Source organism: Peromyscus leucopus, chromosome 15 (assembly GCF_004664715.2).
Source record: "Peromyscus leucopus breed LL Stock chromosome 15, UCI_PerLeu_2.1, whole genome shotgun sequence".
NCBI classification, from domain to species: Eukaryota; Metazoa; Chordata; class Mammalia; order Rodentia; family Cricetidae; genus Peromyscus; species Peromyscus leucopus.
In genome coordinates this window covers 81,506,917-81,526,575 of record NC_051076.1, presented here as the reverse complement: position 1 = coordinate 81,526,575, position 19,659 = coordinate 81,506,917, and the positions used below count along the sequence as shown (strand labels likewise).

General features: G+C 42.2%; 1 protein-coding gene across 2 annotated transcripts in view; it reads right to left on the bottom strand.

Moving 5' to 3' along the window:
* The window catches only part of Cdh20 (cadherin 20), a 259,456-nt gene that overhangs the window by 65,149 nt on the left and 174,648 nt on the right, over positions 1-19,659 (bottom strand). For both annotated transcript variants that reach the window (XM_028883402.2, XM_028883403.2), the window contains exons 2-5: positions 17,882-18,277; positions 7,718-8,012; positions 6,913-7,032; positions 4,422-4,589 (exon numbers count right to left, since the gene is read on the bottom strand). In XM_028883402.2, coding sequence (XP_028739235.1) covers positions 4,422-4,589; positions 6,913-7,032; positions 7,718-8,012; positions 17,882-18,127 — 829 coding nt within the window. In that variant the 5' untranslated portion in view covers positions 18,128-18,277. The remainder of the gene's footprint in view (positions 1-4,421; positions 4,590-6,912; positions 7,033-7,717; positions 8,013-17,881; positions 18,278-19,659) is intronic.

The window sequence follows — 19,659 nt, the reverse complement described above, 5'->3', positions numbered from 1 at the left end:
TTCCAGAGCCCAAGAGTAAGACAGGGTAACAGTGGAACTCTCACTGTGTCATCCTTCCTTCAGCGTAGGAAAAAGCACCTGCTTCCTCAGCTTTAGTATGCCACTCGAATGGGGATATTTCTCCAGATGTCATGTTTTTCCTGGGAAGCATGGGATCATAAAGCACATTTATTCTACCAAATTTCAAATGTCCTAATTTCCATTTATGTCCTGGCTTGTGTGCTAAGGTCCCATCTCTGTGGCCAGTGGCCCAGGGTGGATGGAGACCTGTAAGCATAGAGGGAAAACAGAGAGAAAGTCCTTTGAGCTCCATATGTGGACCATCAACATGTTTTTCATAGCTGAGACTATCTGGATGCCTCTGCATGGGCTTTTTGTTCTAGTTTAAAACCACATACCCAAATCAGATCCCACACACAGAAGCTCAGCATTGGTAACGTCTTCCCTTTTAAGTTGATGCTCTGATTCATAATTTTTAGTTTATTTTCACCTCTGAAGTCATGTACTTGAGACCTTACTCTTTTTTAGGGTTCATCTTTTTGACATCCTTATTTTATTAATTACAGGCTGGATCTTTTTGACATCCTTATTTTATTAATTACAGGCTGGCTAGCCAAATAACAAAAACCATATACATTTTCAATATGATTGTGGTCTTTTATTTTAAATTAATTAGTTTTTGTCTCTATATATGTATGACTGCATTAGTTTATGTGTATCATGTGCATTCAGATTCTTGCAGGGTACAGAGGACATCGGACCTCTAATTAGTCTTAACAATAAACACCTGGAGTCAGATAGAGAGGGTGAAAGCTGAAAGATCAGAGAAGCAGAGCAGCCAGCCACTACTGAGTTCTTACCTCTATGAAATCTCAGACCAAACAGGGCATCCTGTCTCTATGAATCCTCAGACTGAATGGGGGGTGGGGATCCTGTCTCTACCCACCTTACATTCCTGTCTGCACCTCCCTAGTGGGATTAAAGGCATGAGATCCCAACTTCTGGGATCAAAGGTGTGTGCCACCACAGCCTGGCTCTGTTTCTTTCCTAGACTGAGTAAATCTCATGTAGCCCAGGGTAGGCTTGAACTCCTAATCATCCTGCTTCCTCCTCCCAAGTGCTGGAATTAAAGGTGTGTGCCACCACCACCTGGCCTCTATGGATAACTAGTGGCTAGCTCTGCCCTCTGATCTCCAGGTAAACTTTGTCAGAACACAAACAAAATATCATACAACAAACTGGAGTTACGGTGGTTGTGGGTTGTGAACTGCTTGATGTGGGTGTTGGGAACTTCTACAAGAGCAGTAAGCACTCTTAACTCTTGAACCATCTCTATACCCTCCCCCCTTTTTTTTTTATTATACGTTGTAAACTATAAGGAAGCCTGGAGCACAGGAGCTGATGTCTCACAAGGATTGTGGGAGACTGACAGCTTACTGTACTCCATCTCCTACAGGAGAAGAATCAATGTTTGTTCCTTGCAAGTATGAGCTAGGGATTCTCTACTGTGCCATGCTAAGTTATCAATGGATTACACTTTTTCCCCAGAAATTTTTAGGAAAAACATGCATCTGCCTATAATCTTTTCCACAGAAGGAAAGCTATGCTATGTCTTTAAACACAGTTATAATGTCAGCATGTATTATAATTTCTACTTTGTATTAGAAATTTATATCTTGAGATCATAATATTATTTTACATGTAGTTCAGTTAAAGGTGATTAAGCTTGTTCAATATAAAAGAGTAGGCATGCCATTTTGTCAACATCCCACAGCTAGTTAAGGTAAAATTTGTGAGAAAGAAGCTAAATGGAATTCCTACAATAGAGAGTCAGAAGAAGAGTAGAACAGAAGCATTTAACTCAAGGTGGGGTTAAGGAATAATGGAATTATTCAAATTTAGCTTTCACAAATAAGTGGAGAAGTACTTAATGATGAGTTAATTTCTTTTGAAAAGTACTAAAGTATTATATTTTAGTGGAAACAGGGTTAATGGGTAATGTTTAGAAACATAAATTTAAACTAGTTCATATGGTTCTGCTTTGTCTTCTATGAAACACATTCCATATTCCATTTTATACTAAGTTCTTGATTATCACGAAGTTTGAAACAGACTACTCAAGGTAGATGTGTTAGAAGGGTGTTAGCATTTTGATTTGGGGGTAAGACTAAAGCCCCAGTCCTTACTGTATTGTGTAATGTTCTAGAGAAGCTGCCATGCTTGGAGGGACGTGTGACTTAACAACAAGTGTCCAGATCTCTAAACTTTTGAGCTTTGTAATACCTTGGTCTTCTGCTCCCCCATCCATCTCCATCAGGGATATCCATTTAGTGTCAAATTTGAAAAATCCAGTAATTCAAAATATTTAAAAACCCACCGTGTTCATATGGTGTGCACAACATGAGCCATTTGTGAACTAAAGTGGAACTCAGGATCAGTAAAGCTGCACTAATCATTCCGTATGGAAGTTCACAACTGTTCCTTGATGTACTGCATCCTGATTGGTGGGCCAGTCATCTTAGTAACTTATTCATTTGTAAAATACTTGCCTGATAGTCTTTTTTCTTTCATGAATGGCCATGGGGACTTTGTGTATACCAGTTGTGCATGACTACTTGGGTTCTGTTTCCATAAATGAAATAAAAGAGTCATTTTGATCTGGCTGGTTCAAAATGTAAGCTATTCAGCTAATAGCCTGGCTTCATTCTGTTTGTAGCTTAGGGGTGTGTGTGTGTGTGTGTGTGTGTGTGTGTGTGTATGTGTGTGTGTGTACATGTTCTTGTGTGCATGTGTGTATACTTGCATGTGGAAACCAGAAGTAAACCTTATGTGTTGTTCCTTGGGTGTCTTCCATCTTATTTTGAGAGAAGGCTTCTCACTGGCCTTCAATTGGCCAAGTATGTTAAGGTTGACTGGGGAATCTCAAGGATCCACTCTTTCCTGACATCCTAGCTCGGGGATTACAAAAGGGCACTAACATTCCTGGCGTGTGATTCTGACCCATTGAACTTGGGTCCCCATGCTTGCAGAACAAGCTCTTGAATGGCGGAGCTATTTCCTTGGCTCCATTTTTGTGTGTTTCCCCTTTTCCTGGGTAAGTGTTCAACCTGGAATTGTGTCTGCTGTTTTGGCTTCTCCAGTTTCTTCCCTCCAGGCACTCATTTTTCAAAGTCACATCTCCATTCCTTAAGGGCATTCCCCCTGAGTGTTTTGTTGTCACTTCATATTCAAATCCCAGTTTGTCTCCCCGCCTGCCACTAGTTCCATTGTGCGCCCTCTCTTCTGTCAGCAGTACAGTCCTGTCCCCGCCACCCAGAGGAAGAAGGTTGTCGCCTCTGACTCAACCCTCAGCTGTGGTTCCTCCAGCCAGGAGCCTGGGAGTCAGGAGTCCATGTTTCTTATTTTTTCCTGCTACACACACACACACACACACACACACACACACACACACACACACACACACTTCTTGCATTCATTCAACTTTCCACTGATATGACCTCTGATACAGTAATGATTTTGTTGGCTTTGCACAGGGCTGTATATTGCATCCCTACATGGTGTGTCAAATTGACAGTGCTTGAATGAATGTGGCTTCTTCATCTTGGTGTGTTTCCTTTTCTGCCAGTGTAAATCCTTACTATTAGTCTTCTGTTAAGTCTCTACCCTGTGAAACCTTCATTTTCATTTGTTGAGAATAAGAAGCCAACTCATGTGCATTTCACAAACTGTTCCCTGATACTTCAGTCTTTCCAGGTTGTAGGATGAGTCAACATAGGGATCTACTTAATTTGCACCATTTATGAACCCCCAAGTGCCACACCAAACACTGCTCCTCATTGGTTTTTCCTCTATGAACAGGACAGGGGCTCCTTGGGTGGGTTTTAAACTTGAGAGGCAGGGGTAAGTACCTTGGGTCCCCATGCCTGGTGTCCTCACAGATCATGTGCTACTTGGCACCTACTTGTATATTGCTTGGTTAATGTGGTCAGATGGTGGCCTATTCAGCTACAGCTCTGGCTGTTTCAGAAAATGTGTTCTGAACTCATTCCCATTCAGACAATTATCTTCTTGAAATTGAGCTCTTGATGGAGCTTTAGTGGTTAAAAACAAATACTACACATGATGATTTGTGGCCCATGAAAGTTTAACCCTATTTGAAAAATCTTGGTCTTAGTATTCAATTTTGTGCAAGTGGGCAATGTGACTATCGGGTTAAAAATGGGGGGACAAAGTCTAAAAAGATTTAACTGCGATGAAATAGTGAAAAAAGGGTTGAAAAACATTGATTCAGTGCTGGGAAGATGGTTGTGGTGCAGGAAGGTATAAAACAAATGATTTTTAATACAAATGGAGCTTAAACCTGAACCTCTGTAAAAGGTGGGTCCCTCTGGTCTGAGAGCCGTGCTGTGGTTGGTACTTACTCTGGGGAAATCGGGGTGGGTTATCATTGACATCTGAGAGGGTGATGTTGACCGTTGTGGTCCCAGCTAATCCTCCAAGCTGCCCTCCCATATCCTTGGCTTGGATAATCACTTCATAGTATTCTTTGGCTTCTCTGTCCATGTTCATGAGTGCCGTTCTGATTACACCTGCAGAACAGGAATTGTTTTAGAAAGCAAAACCACGCAGCGAGTTTTCTGAGGGTTCATCCATAGTTGTCTCCCTCGTGTACCATAAATACCTAACACCGAGAAGCACATCGCCTGTTTTTATGAAACTTGTGGTTTTAATCCCAGCTTCAGAAAGGCACCATGTGACACAAAGGACCACGGCATAGACACCTATCAGGGAGGGCCCAGAGGCTGCATCCTTGGCAACATTACTGAGGCAGAACAGGAGGTGGCAGCAGTGGTTTTTTCTTTTTTTACAGATAACAAGTCTTACAGGACTTGCAGTCTATGGCGACTGGACTGCAGTCTTTACCTGGGCTTTGAGTACGGAAAACAAAGCTGCATGTGTCTACAAATCTGTGGTTTTAGATAATCCCCTGGCTCCTTCTGCCTTTAGCCCTAGAGCCCTTATAGTGTGAATGACTCTTAGATACTGGCTCCTAGTGTGATTTCCCTGCTTCCCCTCTGCCTGGAGTAGGGATGAAACTTGATTAGACTTCCCTTTTGTTTACATTCCCTGTGTTGTTTTCCTCTGCTTACTTCTGTGCCTTACTGAGTTCCTTAAGCACGGAGGGCCAGAAAGACTCAGTGCATGCTCTTTATTTTTACCATGCATGAAAGATTAACTTTCCCATACAGTTCAGAGCAGAAGCAGCATGGGGGGGTGGTGACGGGATTTCATTTAAGAAGAGGGGTCTAAACCAGATGCATAGAAATACAGGATTCTGATCCTGCCAGGGACGTGCAGAGTTTTATCTCCTGTTTAAACCTTCAGCTTAGAAAATCTGGCTTTCATACATGTGAGGGGAAGGTTTGGGTATGGCCTGTGGTTAAAGGGCACTTTGCATGGAAAGCAAATGTATAGGGACAGCAGCCTGCCTGAGTTCCCTCCTGTGATATATGAGGGGCAGTCACTGATACTATTCTGAAATGAAATGTGCTGCATTTTTTTCTTGTACATGCCTCTTGGTCAAAGCAGTGACAATCTTTTCATGTATTTTTGACCTTACCAGTACAGATGCCCCTCACGGGCATTGTCAGAATAATGTAAAATACTTCTGAGGATATAGAGGACATGCGACCCTGTTCCTGCCTGTGGTTTTCTTCCCTGCAGGCATCCCTTCATTCTTCCTCTCCTTCCCCATTGGTAGAGTCATTGAAGTTTCTGTTTTATAGACATCTCTTACTGTGATCTTTTCTTTTCCCTCCCCACTAATTTACAGTCTCTCACGTTTTACCTTTATGATACCATTTTCTAAATGTCTGGCTAACTTGAGGTTGTATAGAAAAAGATTCTATCAGGTTAGTAATAATAGAGATGTATTTCTTTTCTTTCAAATAAAGAGGTGACCTTGGCTGTTCACCAATGAGTTTACCTCTGTGGTTGTTTCTTTGCTCAGGTTCATTCCCTTAGGTCTGTTTTCCCTCTGTAAAGTGGGAGCAATAATACTTCCTATCTTTTTAACTTGGGAGGTTAAAAATGGTTGTGTTTATGAAAGTGCTTGGAGAAGGAGAATCCTGGCACAAATGTAAGACAACAATGATATAGTAGTTATTCTGCCCAATACAGATACTAAAGTGATTTTCCTCAGTGGGAGAAAAACAAATGAGCCCTGTGGTCAAAGTTCCTTGAAACAAGCAAAGCCCCCAGGCTTCAGTCTCTCCTTCTCTGCCATGCTGCTGTTCTCAGTTCTGTTCTCTTTGCCATCCCCCCTTGTTAGAGCAACCACCATGACACTCTTCCTTTCTAGGGGCCATATCCATGTGCTGTTGGCTGCTTCATCAAAACCCACCTGCTCAGCAGCCATTCACTCTGGCCTTGCATTTTACTTAGCAAGGGTTGGCTCAGCAGAGATAACATCAGGGGTGATGTTTAGCACTTAACTTCCCAATTTCCTCATCTGAATGAATCCTGATGGTCAGCTGAATGATTGCCCAGAAGGCTCTGTGATTCTAGCTCTGGAGCAAGCCCAGGTGAATGTGGCAATCTTCTTTAATCTTGTTGGAGTTATAGAAGACCTTAAACCTTGGTAAATAAATATAGACATGGGAGTTTTGGGGAGGAGGTGAGGAGACAGTCTCTGTAGGCAGGACTTTGGTGTCTCTCAGAAACACATGCACACTGTCTCACCCTGCTGGTAGTTAAAATGTGCTCCCCTAATTGTAAAGATTATGACAGTCTTTTCAGTGTAATATACTCCCTGGAAAGTCCTTGAACAGAAGAGTTGAGTCTATCCCAAGTAGGAAACACAAGGATTATTGAATAAGCAATCATTTCTGACTTGACACTTGTACTATGTACCTGTTTTGGAGTCCACAGAAAAATATGGCTGGCCCTGGAGAATGCTGTACACTACCCGGGCACTGTTCCCATAGGTTGGATCATCAGCATCTGTGGCTGTCACTTGGATAACAGAGGTACCTAAGGGAGAGAAGTGGGAGAAACCTGTTCAAGTGTAGTTATAAAGAGCTGGTTTATAATCCTGAACCATCAAACTTAAAACATTTTGCAGAGTTCCCTTTCTAGATCAAGCTTTGTTAACCCCTATCTTGTTACTTAATGGGGATGATAGTTATTTTTGCTTGAATTCTCAGTAACCAGTAAAAGCAGCCTTGCCTATGTGGTCTTCTTTGTTTATTGGTAACAGCCAGTATTTACTCTTAACAATCAAATATATCCCATTAGCCATCTAATTCATAGTTTATTCTTTTTTTTTTTTTTTTTTTTTTTTTTTTTGGTTTTTCGAGACAGGGTTTCTCTGTGTAGCTTTGCGCCTTTCCTGGAGCTCACTTGGTAGCCCAGGCTGGCCTCGAACTCACAGAGATCCGCCTGCCTCTGCCTCCCGAGTGCTGGGATTAAAGGCGTGCGCCACCACCGCCCGGCCATAGTTTATTCTTAAGGAATCAGAACTGGAAAGACACTGGAAGATTTATTATTGCTTAATGTGGCTGCTTCCAATATCTACATAGCTCCCTACCTGCTGAAGGAGTTGGTGGTCATTTTGGCTTCACTTTTATGACTTGTGCACATTTTCTCCTCTATGTACATAGTAGGATCTCCTACAGTGTTATCTACTGTTTGTGATAAATCAGCTTCCCCAGCTTACCTACTGGTGACATTTCTGGCACAGTGGCAATATAAGGTCCGTCCAGGAACTTGGGCTCATTGTCATTGATATCTTGGATTTTGATGATGAACTCTGACTCTGGCTCCATTGGCCGGCCTGTCCGCCTGTCTAGGGCTTGAGCCCTTAAAGTGTATTGGGCTCTTTCCTCTCGGTCCAGCCTCTGAATGGCATGGATGTCCCCAGTGGTGTCGTCAATAGTAAACACGATGCCTGCTCCTTCTCCTGAAAGGATGTATTTGATGGATCCATCTCCTCTGTCCATATCTGAATGAAGCTGGGGACAAAAGCATTGAAATATCATTATGGATATGCATAGGTGTTGCAAATAAATCGATTTTCACTTTTGTACAGACTTAAGACCCCCCTTTACATAGGAATGTTCTTCCTACTTCAGTGTTTAGAAAATCTTTCTGTAAACAACTATCATGCTTTAAAATGATGAGTAAAGAGAAATACAGAAAGTTTTCTATGTCCTATTCAGTATCTTGATCTTAATTCTTTAAAATGACTATCCTTGAGAAACATAGAAGACACCCATACAAATAGGAGCAAGTTTAAGGAGAAAGCTTGTCCCTTCATTCAAGGAAAAGAAAAGACAAAGGACAAGTCTAAATATCTTAAAGTTAAAAATAAGTGGTGGCACAAGCCTAGAGGCAGACAGATCTCTTGAGTTCAAGGTCAGTCTGGTCTACAGAGTGAGTTTTAGGGCAGTCAGGGTTACACAGAGAAACCCTGTCTCAAAAAAACTAACTAACTAACTAACTAAATGATAGGTTAGGTTGATTTCTGGAATGTCATAAATTTTATGATAGTTCAAATTGGCTTAAAAGATGGTGAAATGACTCACTATTGGGCTGAGACCAGGGACCACAAGATGCCTGAAGATTTACATTTGATTCCTAGGACTCCATGATGGGAAGAGAGAACTGACTCCAAAAATTGTCCTTTGACTTCTGTACCTGTGCCCACGCATGTAAACACACACACACACACACACACACACACACACACACACACACACACACATTAAATAAATACAATAAAAAATTAAAAGATAAAGGCCATTATATATAGGAAGTAGAATGTGACTTTTGCAGACTCCTGCGAAGCTTCAAATTCTGAGACCCCCAACTTCCTAGTTTCCTATTTAAGACTATGCTTATGATTCAGGTGTCAAGTGAGCTTAAATGCTGAGTGTGTTTTTGTGTGTGTGTGTGTGTGTGTGTGTGTGTGTGTGTGTGTGTGTGTTTTACAGTAGTGTCTCTCTTTTTTGGTAGGACTCATTCTTAGATTCAATTGATTCACTAAGATCTATGTGTGGATGGCTGAGTTAGAGACTTGTTTCTCTGTTCACCTGATTATATTTTTCTCAGATTGTTTTTTAAAAATTATTTTATCTTTATGTGTATGGGTGTTTCACCTATGTGTATGTCTCTGCACTACTTAAGTGCCTGGTGCCTGCAAAGGCCAGAAGAGAGAATCAGACCTGCTAGAACTGGAGTTGCAGAGAGCTATGAGCCACTGTGTGTGCTAAGAATCCAACCAGGGGCTGCTGGAAGAGCAGCTGCTGTTCTTAACCACTGAGCCATCTTTCCGGCCCCATCTTCTCACATTTCTCCAAAGAAATCTGGGAGCACCATTTTACCTCTGCCTAGAAACACATCTGTCTTGATAATTGCACATAATGTACATGGACAGCAAAAGTGTTTAGATTTTGTGTTAACTGTTGGCCTCTCTCAAAAGAATCAGCAAAATCATTAAGTTTAGTAAACACCACTGACTCTGCTGCTGTCTATGTTTTCAGCACTTGAATATTTCAGCACCAAATCATAAAGCAGACAAGTGTTAGGCTTAATGCTGCAAGCCCGATGTATCTGATCTGAATATGGTCTGTGTCAGTTATCATGATAAGTGTCCTTGTCATGAGTAAATACACTGTCTCTAACCCTTAATTTTCTCATATTATAAATGGAGAATAGCATTAATTCTAAGGGTTACTGGGATCATTAGAGATTAATGTATGTAAAATACGAGCACTGGTCCTTTCCCCTTTCCCATAGTAGGAAAGCTATAAATGGGGCCAATTATGGTGACGACATACCGGCTGGAAGAAAGGGATATTAGGAGGATATTAACATACCCAGTTCTTATCTGCACCTTCAAGCCTCCAGGAGAAAACCTAGCTAGAGTTAGAGAACTTGTTGTTATGCAGATCCCATTGGCCAGGGCCCCTGAAGCTTTGGAGGGGCCCTGGTCCCCACCACTCCAAAGATTAATGTGTAGTGACACTCAGGGAACACCTGAAAGTGTAGTCACAGCCTCCTCAGACAGGGATGGCTTTAGAGGTTGGGACTGTTTTGGAACTAATCTCAAACTTATTTCTGGCCAAGTCATACTGCCTAGGGAATGAAGCTGTGCCTTATCTACATAAGGGAAATAGAATGAAATCACCCAAAAAATAGCCTTGGATTTCTTTCTGCTTAAAAGTATTCTATATAGAATATAACAGTCTCAAATGTCTTTATTCTATACACACTATTATCATGAAAATCTTCTATTTATGCAGTTTAAAGAGCAAGGGAAAAAAGCCCAGAACTTATTGTGTAGAATTAAAAGAAGTTTAGTTTGGAATTGGGCACACAGAAATGAAGATCACTCCCTTTGGAGCTGTGCTCCCCAGCACCATGGAACTGGATGGAGAAAGACAAAAAGTTCAGGAGTTTCTTAAATCATGAGATTAAAAACACTACATATGTATATTTCCCTGTGTAACTTTAAGGCACGTGGCATTTGACTTGCAATAAAACAGGTTAAGGAATGACAAGTTATAATGGACACGTTAAGCATACTTGATGCCATGACAGGCCAAGTGTAAGTGGCCCGCTTGAGAGTAGGCTTAATAAACAACAGAAACCAAAGCTAGCGCTGCTGAGAGGCAACCATGCTTCCTAAGGTTGATGAGACTGGTTAGGGTGAGATGGGATCAGTGCTGAAGCTCACATCCCTTCTCCTGCTTCCCTCTACATGAGAAGACACTGAGAGCCTTTGGAGACACTTCTCTGGAGGTGAAGGCTATGTAATCATTGTGGTGTCTGTTGTGGTGTACAGGCTCAGGCTCCAGCTTTTGCAGGAACCTAATGTTACCTTCTTTTTAAGGGATATAGCATCTTTCAGGCGCTTCTGAGTGTGTCTACAGGTTTTTAAGGTGTCCTGGTTAGTTTTGTTGTCAACTTGACACTCTGAGAAGAGTGAACTTCCGTTGAAGAATTGCCTCCATCAGATGGCCTGTGGGCGTATCTCTGAGGGCATTTTCTTGATTGCTGATTCTTGTGGAGCAGCCCAGCCAGCCACTGTGGTCCCATCCCTTGGTGGTGGTGGAGGACCTGGGCTATCTAAGAAAAGTAGTGGAACTTGAACTGGAGAAGAAGCTTGTAAGCAGCATTCCTCCATGGTTAATGCCTTTCCTCCTTCTTGAGTGTCTGCCTTGACTTTCCACAGTGAAGGATATTATGGAATACATTTTCCTCCTCTGATTCTTTTGGTCAGAGTGGTTTATCATAGCAACAGAAAGCAGACTAGAACCCAAGGGGGAGGGGAGTAGGGCTCCTATAGTCAAGTAGGAAGGGCCTTTCATGCACAGGAAGCATATCAGCTATGAAAGTGGATCACACGGATCTGATTTCTGAGGAACATAATTGTATGTCTCCAGGATCCTCTCAGGAAACAAGTCCTCTACCAGTTAGATGTTTTAATAGCAATGAAGGTAGAGGGAACACGGGGGTACCAGATCTACAGACTCTGGGAAATACCCAGGGAATTTTCTGGCAGGGACAACAAGTTAGGGGAAGAAGTTAGGAAATTTTGGCCTCTAAATGTGGGAGGCCCCTCTTCAGGATGTGCCTGAAAGTCTCTGAGAAACATTACTGCTTAAATATGGTTTCAGGAGTTTGGATGAGCCCTCCCAGGAGCTACCTCCTCTGAGACAGAGTTGTAGGGAGTGTTAGTATTCCTGAGGGGGCCAGATAAGGATGAGAGTTTGAAAAAGCCTCCAGGCTAGATCAACTGATGGTAAAATAAGGGAAGAAGTCTCGTCTCTTCTAGCCTCCTGCCCTCTCTTTGGTACAATCCCAGCTCTGTCAGAGAGTGGAACTTGGACAGGTGACTATCAAGGTGAGGGACACTTTAAGGAGCTTGAAGTCAACAAAGAAATGTACATGGAACATTTGGGTTTGTGAACCACAGAATACCCATTTGGTTGTAAAATTGCAAAAGAGGATAGGAAAAGTTCTTCTCTAAAGCACTTAGAAAATTGGTATTAAAATGTTTTACCTTTATACATATTTATTCCAGCTAATGCTAAGTGAACTCCAGCTACAGCACTTAAGTACATTCTGGGAAGACATCTTTCCCTTAGAAATGTTCTAAACAGATAAATGGATATCTCTTATACTCACAAATCTAGTCTTTAAGATCTTAGCCAAAATAAAAGTGAATGCTGAGAAGTATGTGTACATGGAAAAAAAATCTCAGTTGATTTAGGATTTTGGGAACAGGTGGTTTTCACCCCTTTTGCCAGTGAAGTTTCTGAGTGTTCAGTGATGTTCTGGAAAGGCACTGAGTGCTTCTAATTGTGGTTACAGCATGGCCTTGCAATCCTTAGTCTCTGCATGACTGACTACAGGTCTGTGCCCAAGCAGATCTCTCTGTACCCCTTCTTCATGTGTGTCAATAGAATCTAGCTTTAACTCCACACTGCCATGTCCCTGAGAACCCTGGTGTGGGTTTTACAAGGTTATACCAATTAAAGCTGATCATTGTTGCCATATTCCTTCCTGAAATAAGCATACTCTGGCATGTTCTCTAAACACATTCTCCAGGGCTTTAGGTGACAAGCTGACTGTCTCTTGTGTAAAGAGAATGAAAGATGGATGGATTCTCTTTCAAAAGAAAGTAGAGGGGGAAAGTACATGGATGAGTGAAGAAGTATCTGTGTGGAGAGTGATGCTCTGGTATGGGGTAAACCCCAGTGTGCTTCTGGGACAGGTGACTGGCGAGGCATGTGATTGTGTCCTGAGTTGAGCGTGCTTACTCTTAGAGGTTGTTGCACGTTTACATCTTCCCAACATCAGTGAGCTTTGAGTAAGCAAGTCTTTAGGTTCCTAATACTACTTCACTTGTCTGGGTGTTGCCATGGATAAATTTCAAGTCACTGGCCAGCTATTTTCAGAGCATTGGGAAAGAAAACCCATGACTGTGGGGCGAGACTGAGGGCTATGGAGAGCTGTGCTTTCCTTCCCCCAGTGTAACCTGGCTGGTTAACAGAACCCATTCCCCCACGCCTAGTTCCTTAAGTTGTATTTACCTCACAGCCTTGTTACAATGGTCTGCTTCATGTGAATGTGGCTGAAAGCACTAGGGTAGTCTACTACAATATTAATTGACCTTTTCCTTCTGCACTATCATTTTGGCTGCTTTTGTACTGGGTCTGGGAGGTGATATAGACAGTATTGGAAAGTAACACCCCTATTCTGTCTTTTAAAAGAGGCAAGGCAACCCTAAATTATATGAGAGTATAACATAATTACTGGATATTAGTATGCTATTTTCTTAAATGTACTTTAGTAATAACCACAGTTACTTACTGTTTTGCAACTATCAAGGAGCTGGATGTCTTCAGCACTCTGAATAGACTGAAGAAATGTTCATGATGTAAACAGTTTTTACGATAGACCCTGTGCAATTGAATGCCACTTAAGAGAGGTAGCCATAGGATATATATATATATACCTGTCAGGACAGTAGTGTGAACACACACCTGGCCTGAGTGTTTAGTGATGGGTGGAGGCTGGAAGAAAACACATCTTGGCCCTGGGTGAGAGGGTCTGATGAAGAGGATGTTACTGAATCATATGTTGATTCAGAAGGTTGGCATACTGAAGCAGGTGCTTTCAAAAGAAAAATGACCCCAGAGGAATCGTTCCCCAGGGAAACTAGGTGGCACCTGCACAGTTAATCTGATCTTGAGGAATAGAGAATCATGGTAATGCAGAAATAGAGAGGAAGAAGTGAATCCAAGAGGAACTGGCAAAGAGATACTGACAGGATATCTGTGGTGACTAACTGCAGAAAGGATAGAGAAGATAAAGGAGGACCTAGAGGCCGAGCAGTTTGCAGCAGCATTAGGCACACCTTAGGAGGTGCTGCATTCTCAGAATGAACTCTGTGGCACTATGGTTGCTATTGAGCACTCCAAAATCACAATGAGGAGATCTCAGAGGTACTGTGCTAAGCACTTTATGTGCATCAGTTTCGGCAATCCTTACCACACCACTCACTAACCATCTTTTTAGCTTCCTTTTGTGTGTCAAGTGACAATTTTAGTGCTGAGGACAAAAGGAGAACAATGTTCTTGCCTTCATGGAGCTTCTAGTCTAGGCTTCAGATTCCAAACATGTAACTCAAAAATACTGTAGGCTGTGATTATTGCTGTGGAACAAGCATTGGTGAGAGACTTAAAAATCATTTGTTATTTTATGTGTGCGTATGTATGTCTTAGTGCCTGAACAGGTATCCGATCTCCTGGAGCTGGAGTTACTGGTGGCTGTGAGCCATCTATATGGGTACTAGGAATGGAACTTGGATCCTCTGGGAAGAGCAACAAGTGCTCTTAAACACTGAGCCATCTCCCAGCCACAGGAGGTAATAGATGCTCACTTAGGCTTCTGCCCAGAGAGGGGCCCAGGAAATCTTAGGTTCAAAATGAGCAGACTGAGGAAGAGGCACCCACTATGGAAGAAGCCAGGGGAATTCCATTTCACTGTAGGGAACCATCCAGAAATACCTTGCAAATTGTGGGAACTGTGAAAGGCCATGTTTCTGGAACACAAGATCCAGACAGAGAGTAGCATGAACATGGAAGGACCCCAGAGGCAGGTGGGTCAGCGAGCTACAGGGGAACACATGAAAGGCCTCCTTCCACCTCAATGCAAAGATCTGGAAGAGACTTCAGTTGAGTGGTGGGGATATAATCTGATCGCCTTTTTACAAAGGTCACATGTGGAGAATATGTTGAAATGTGGGTAGACATGAGGAGAGTGGCTGGGAAACTAGGCAGGAATTTACTTCGGTGAAAGATAATGGTGGAAGTACAGACTGGAGAGATGAAAGGTTTGGGATTTATTTTGGCACAGGAACAACAGCATTTTAAGCAGAGAGAATGCAAAGTGTTGCGAAAGAAAAAGAAGCTATTAAATAGTTGCTGTGTGTGCATGTGTTTGTATGTGTGATGTTTATGTATATGTGAGCACATGCACATGTGCATGAATGTGGGCATGCATATACCATGGTGTGATGTAGTGGGGTCAGAGGAAAAACCTCTCTTTTGTGTTTTGTGTTTGAGACAAAGACTCTTCTATGTTGTTGGCCACTATATATGCTAGGACAGCTGGCCCACACATTGTCTGGAAGTCTCCTGCTCTACCTCCCATCTGATCTAGGAACATTGGGATTACAGACGTACTTCACTGGATTTACATGGGTTCTGGGGATTCGAGCTAAGGCCTTCACACTTGCATAGCAGACACTTCAACCACTGAGCCACTTCTCCAGCCAGACTAATAGGTCTTCCTTTCTAGAACAGGAGGCTGGCAATGCTGAGACAAGAACGATTGGGGAAGGGAGATTTGAAAGAAGAAGAGTTTCTTATGAGAGGTAACACATTTAGGCCCATGTATCATAGACATGAAGGTACCACATATTCCCGAGGATTAAAGAATCCAAGGCATTTAGCATTTTAGAAAGAGATGGAGGTTTTGTATTTATTGACCTACAGATGGTGATTAAAACTATAGGTGTGAAACTGGAGAGAGTACCAGGAGTTAAGAGCATTTGTTGGTTTTGTAGAGTACACAGGTTCAGTTTTCAGCACCCCATAGACAGCTCACAACCTTGTAACTCCAGTTTCAGGGTATCTGATGCCCTTTTCTGGTCTCTGTGGGCACTGCACATGTACAGTGCACACGAATACATTCAGGTACATAGTTGTCTTATCCACACAAAATAAAAACAAGTAAATCTTGAGGGGCATTGGACTTTGCACTTGCAACTGTTTCAAAGTCTCAATCCAGAGTAAGGGAGCAACTAAAAGAAAAGAGGTGTTTGAATGCATTGAAATAAACTTTTAAAGAGAGGAAAAGAACAGTGCACAAGCAATCCCAGCAAGTCTGCTTGGAGTCATGTATGGGCAGACAGAGGATGGAGTGAAGCAGATCAGCTCACTAGTGATGGCGTCAGCTGGCACAAGGCCAACAGTTGAACCTAAGCTAAAGAAAGAAATCAGCATTGTGACGGACATTGGCTCTGCGATGGTTCAGAAGGAGGTCAGCAGTGCCCAAGGCTGTGACTGGGAATTTTCGTAAAATGATGTCACTGAGCAATCAGTACAGAAGTTCTGAGTGTTAGTGGAAACAGCTTCATGGCTGTGGTGGGGAGAGGGCTCTGTACCTGGATTAAGAAGGGGCCAGCAGGGGCTGGAGAGGTGGCTCAGCAGGTAAAAGTGCTTACCAATTTTGCAGAGGACCTGAGTTTAGTTCTCATACAACTGGCTCTAACTCCAGCTGCAGGGGGCCCAATGTTCTCCCTGGCCTCAGCAGTCATTGCACTCAGACATGCACACACACATACTCTCTCTCTGTCACACACACAATCTTAAACATTAAAAAATTAAGGGAGTGGTTGGTAGATAACTATTGACACTGTTGAGGTCTCTGGTTCACAGGGCTCCTTGGAAGCTCTTAGCAGGACTGGGCATGGAACCACATGGTTTGTGTCTTATGCTACTACACATTCCCTAGGGTTCATGAATCCAAGGCTTTTAGTGTTTTAGAGAGAGATGGAGATTTTATATTTATTGACCTAGAGATGGTGGTTAAAACCACAGGCATGAGACATATGTTGGAAACATATGCATATAGCTTTGGTGCTAAACAAGTGTTTAAGTTATCATCTGAATGAATTATTTATTTTCTAATTAATTTCTTGTCTCCCACTCTCTCTCCCTCGGTTGATTTCATAAGATGGTTTCTGATTAACATCCAAATAAGGCAAACAGAAGAGAAAGCCAGGATTAAAAAATGAAATGATGATAGACAAATTAAGGAACTTTGAATATATAGTTTATAAATATATTAATTGATTGTCTCTAACTAACCCCAAAGCAGTCATATTAGGAAATTTTGAAGGAAAGATGTTTTATCCTTTTGTTGTTGATTTTCATTAAACTTAGGTCTCGAGTTAGACCTATGGAAATGCTTTAGAAACACACACGCACGCTCGCGCACGCGCGCGCGCGCGCACACACACACACACACACACACACACAGCATGAACTTTTAACTTGTTCCATTGTGTTGCTCTCCCAAGTTTGCTGCCACTCCCGTTAAGGGTTGCATCGTTTTTGAAGGTCTGAGACTTTTCCTACTAAAACATGGTTGTGTTTCTTCCCACTGAATAGAGGCATAGAAAAGGAGAGAGTCTTCTTTCTGACTTTGTCTCACAAAGCAAAGCTGTATTTTAGCTAGTGGGCTCTTTTGGGGGGCCCACCACTCAGCTCCCAAATAAACCACACACAGAGTCTTATTACTTATAAAAGCCCGGCTTTAGCTTGGCTTGTTTCTAACCAGCTTTTCTTTACCCAAATTATCCCTTCTGCCTTTTGTCTCTGGGCTTTTTCCTTTTTGTACTTCTGTAATCTTGCTTACTCTCTTACACTGTGGCTGGCTGGGTATCTGGGTGGCTGGCCCCTGATGTTTTTCTCTGGCTACTTCTTTTCTCTTCTCCCAGATTTCTCCCTCTATATATTCTCTCTATCTGCCAGCCCTGCCTATCCTTTCTCCTGCCTTGCTATTGGCCAGTTCTTTATTATACCATCAGGTGTTTTAGAGAGGCACAGTAACACAGCTTTACAGAGTTAAACAAATGCAACATAAACACAAGTAATACACCTTAAAATATACCAACAAATGTTCTGTTAGCATTCTGGACCTCAGATATAGGCTAAGTGATCATTCATATTCAATTCACAATAATATTCAATTTTGACACCAGATCTCCTGGGAATTTCTCTTTCTGCTGGGCACATCTTACCTTGCCGACATACAAAGGGTCGGTCCCAGTATACTCTTCCAGCACAAAAAACTGATTCCAAACCCAGCTCCTCTTGCTTCGCTGATGTGACTGTGGCCTGTCTGAGAAGAGCGTTTCTAGTTCAACTCCTGGCATTGGAGTGCTGGAGAGAACAGTCGTTGTAAGGTCCATCAGTGCCCAGAAGTACAAGGACGTGCCAAGTCCAAGCCGGCTCTTTGCATTGCTCATTCTACCCGTAGTCCACATGGGCTTGCAGGAGTTCCACAAGTCAAGTAGGGCGGGAAGCACTGGGGTTGAGTATTTTCCAAATAACACAAGTCACACCACAGGTTGTTGGAAACTCATTGCTTCCCAAAGGAGATCCCCGTTCAAGTCAATCTGCTTGGAGCTCAAGTCCTGTCAAGTTAAGGGAAACACTGTCAGGGGATTCCTTCCTGGGAGCTGCTTGCAACTTTTCCAGAAGTGGCAGCAAATGTTTGGTTTTCTGCTCAGTGAGTGAGCTGATTATCCCTTAAGAAATGTCTCCTTATAAATAGTACTTTGACTATAAAAAGACAATGTATCTTGCTATAATCAGACCCAAATATTTGGATCTGGATTCTAAAACAATAAAACTAGGACAAAAAAAAATCTTCTCAATAGTAGCTTACCTTGACGGCTAGACTGTGTTATTGATTAGCTTGAAATATTAATAGTGTGTTCTTCAAAATGTATATAATCAGAACACTTCCTGAACTCTTCAGAATAGCATTCGCTTCTAAAATTTACATCTACCAGCTAACATTTCCATTACCTCAACTGCTTTTCTTGGCTTATTAAAAATAGAAAAAACTAGACTTCTTTTTCCATTGACAATTTTCTTGTACCTATCCCTGTTATTGATTATGCTATGAATCTTGGGCTTCATTTATGAGCAGCCGTGGACCACTTCTGACTTTAATCATTCTCTGAACTCATGAGAATCAAGTTTCACACTCTACTGCTTCAGCTGTGAAGTGCTGATAGGGGCTTCTAGTGTGACCTTTCTGGGATGTGAATGGCCAGTTAATCATTATATCCTTCACAGGGGACTTTAGAGTGCTATTAGTCACATGCCACCATGAGTAAGCTAACAGTTGATCTAATAGATTTCCTTTCCTGATCTGAAAGACTCATGTGGGCAAAGGAATGTTAACTTCTACCTGGCAAACAGATTTTCATCAGTCACACTGCTTCTGTGGCTGTGGAGTCAGATTTAACTGGTGACCTCACTCCTGGGCTGTGACCTCATCAGCATTTTCTTCCCTTCCATGACTGGGTTTGATGAGATAGCGTTGCACTCAGGCTACTCATCAGAGCAACAGAAGTGTTTTCTGTAGGCTTACTATTTCACGGCTAACTCAAAGAGCTGCCGCTGTGACTTAGAACAAATGTTTGCACCTGAAGGTTTCAGATCAGTACAACAACTAAACAGTGATTCTTTTTCTGAAAGTGACTTAGAATGAATGCATTGATGCTAACTCAGGTCCCTCCTTCCACCTGCCATCTTCATAACAGGGTTCAGCATTCTCTCTAATACTCACCACTGAGATACACAAAAAGATTTAAAAGTATCTTATAATAATTCATACAGTGTCATTTCAGTCTGTGAGAAGTTACATCAGTGAGAGCTGGTGAAGAGGAAAAGTCTGAGGAAACTGGTTTTGTAACAGAACAGGGTAGCCGTGCCTCCTTTGAGTCCTGACTTTAAAGACAGACAGTGCCTTAAGGAAAACACAAGTTATGTGTACCTTATTTGG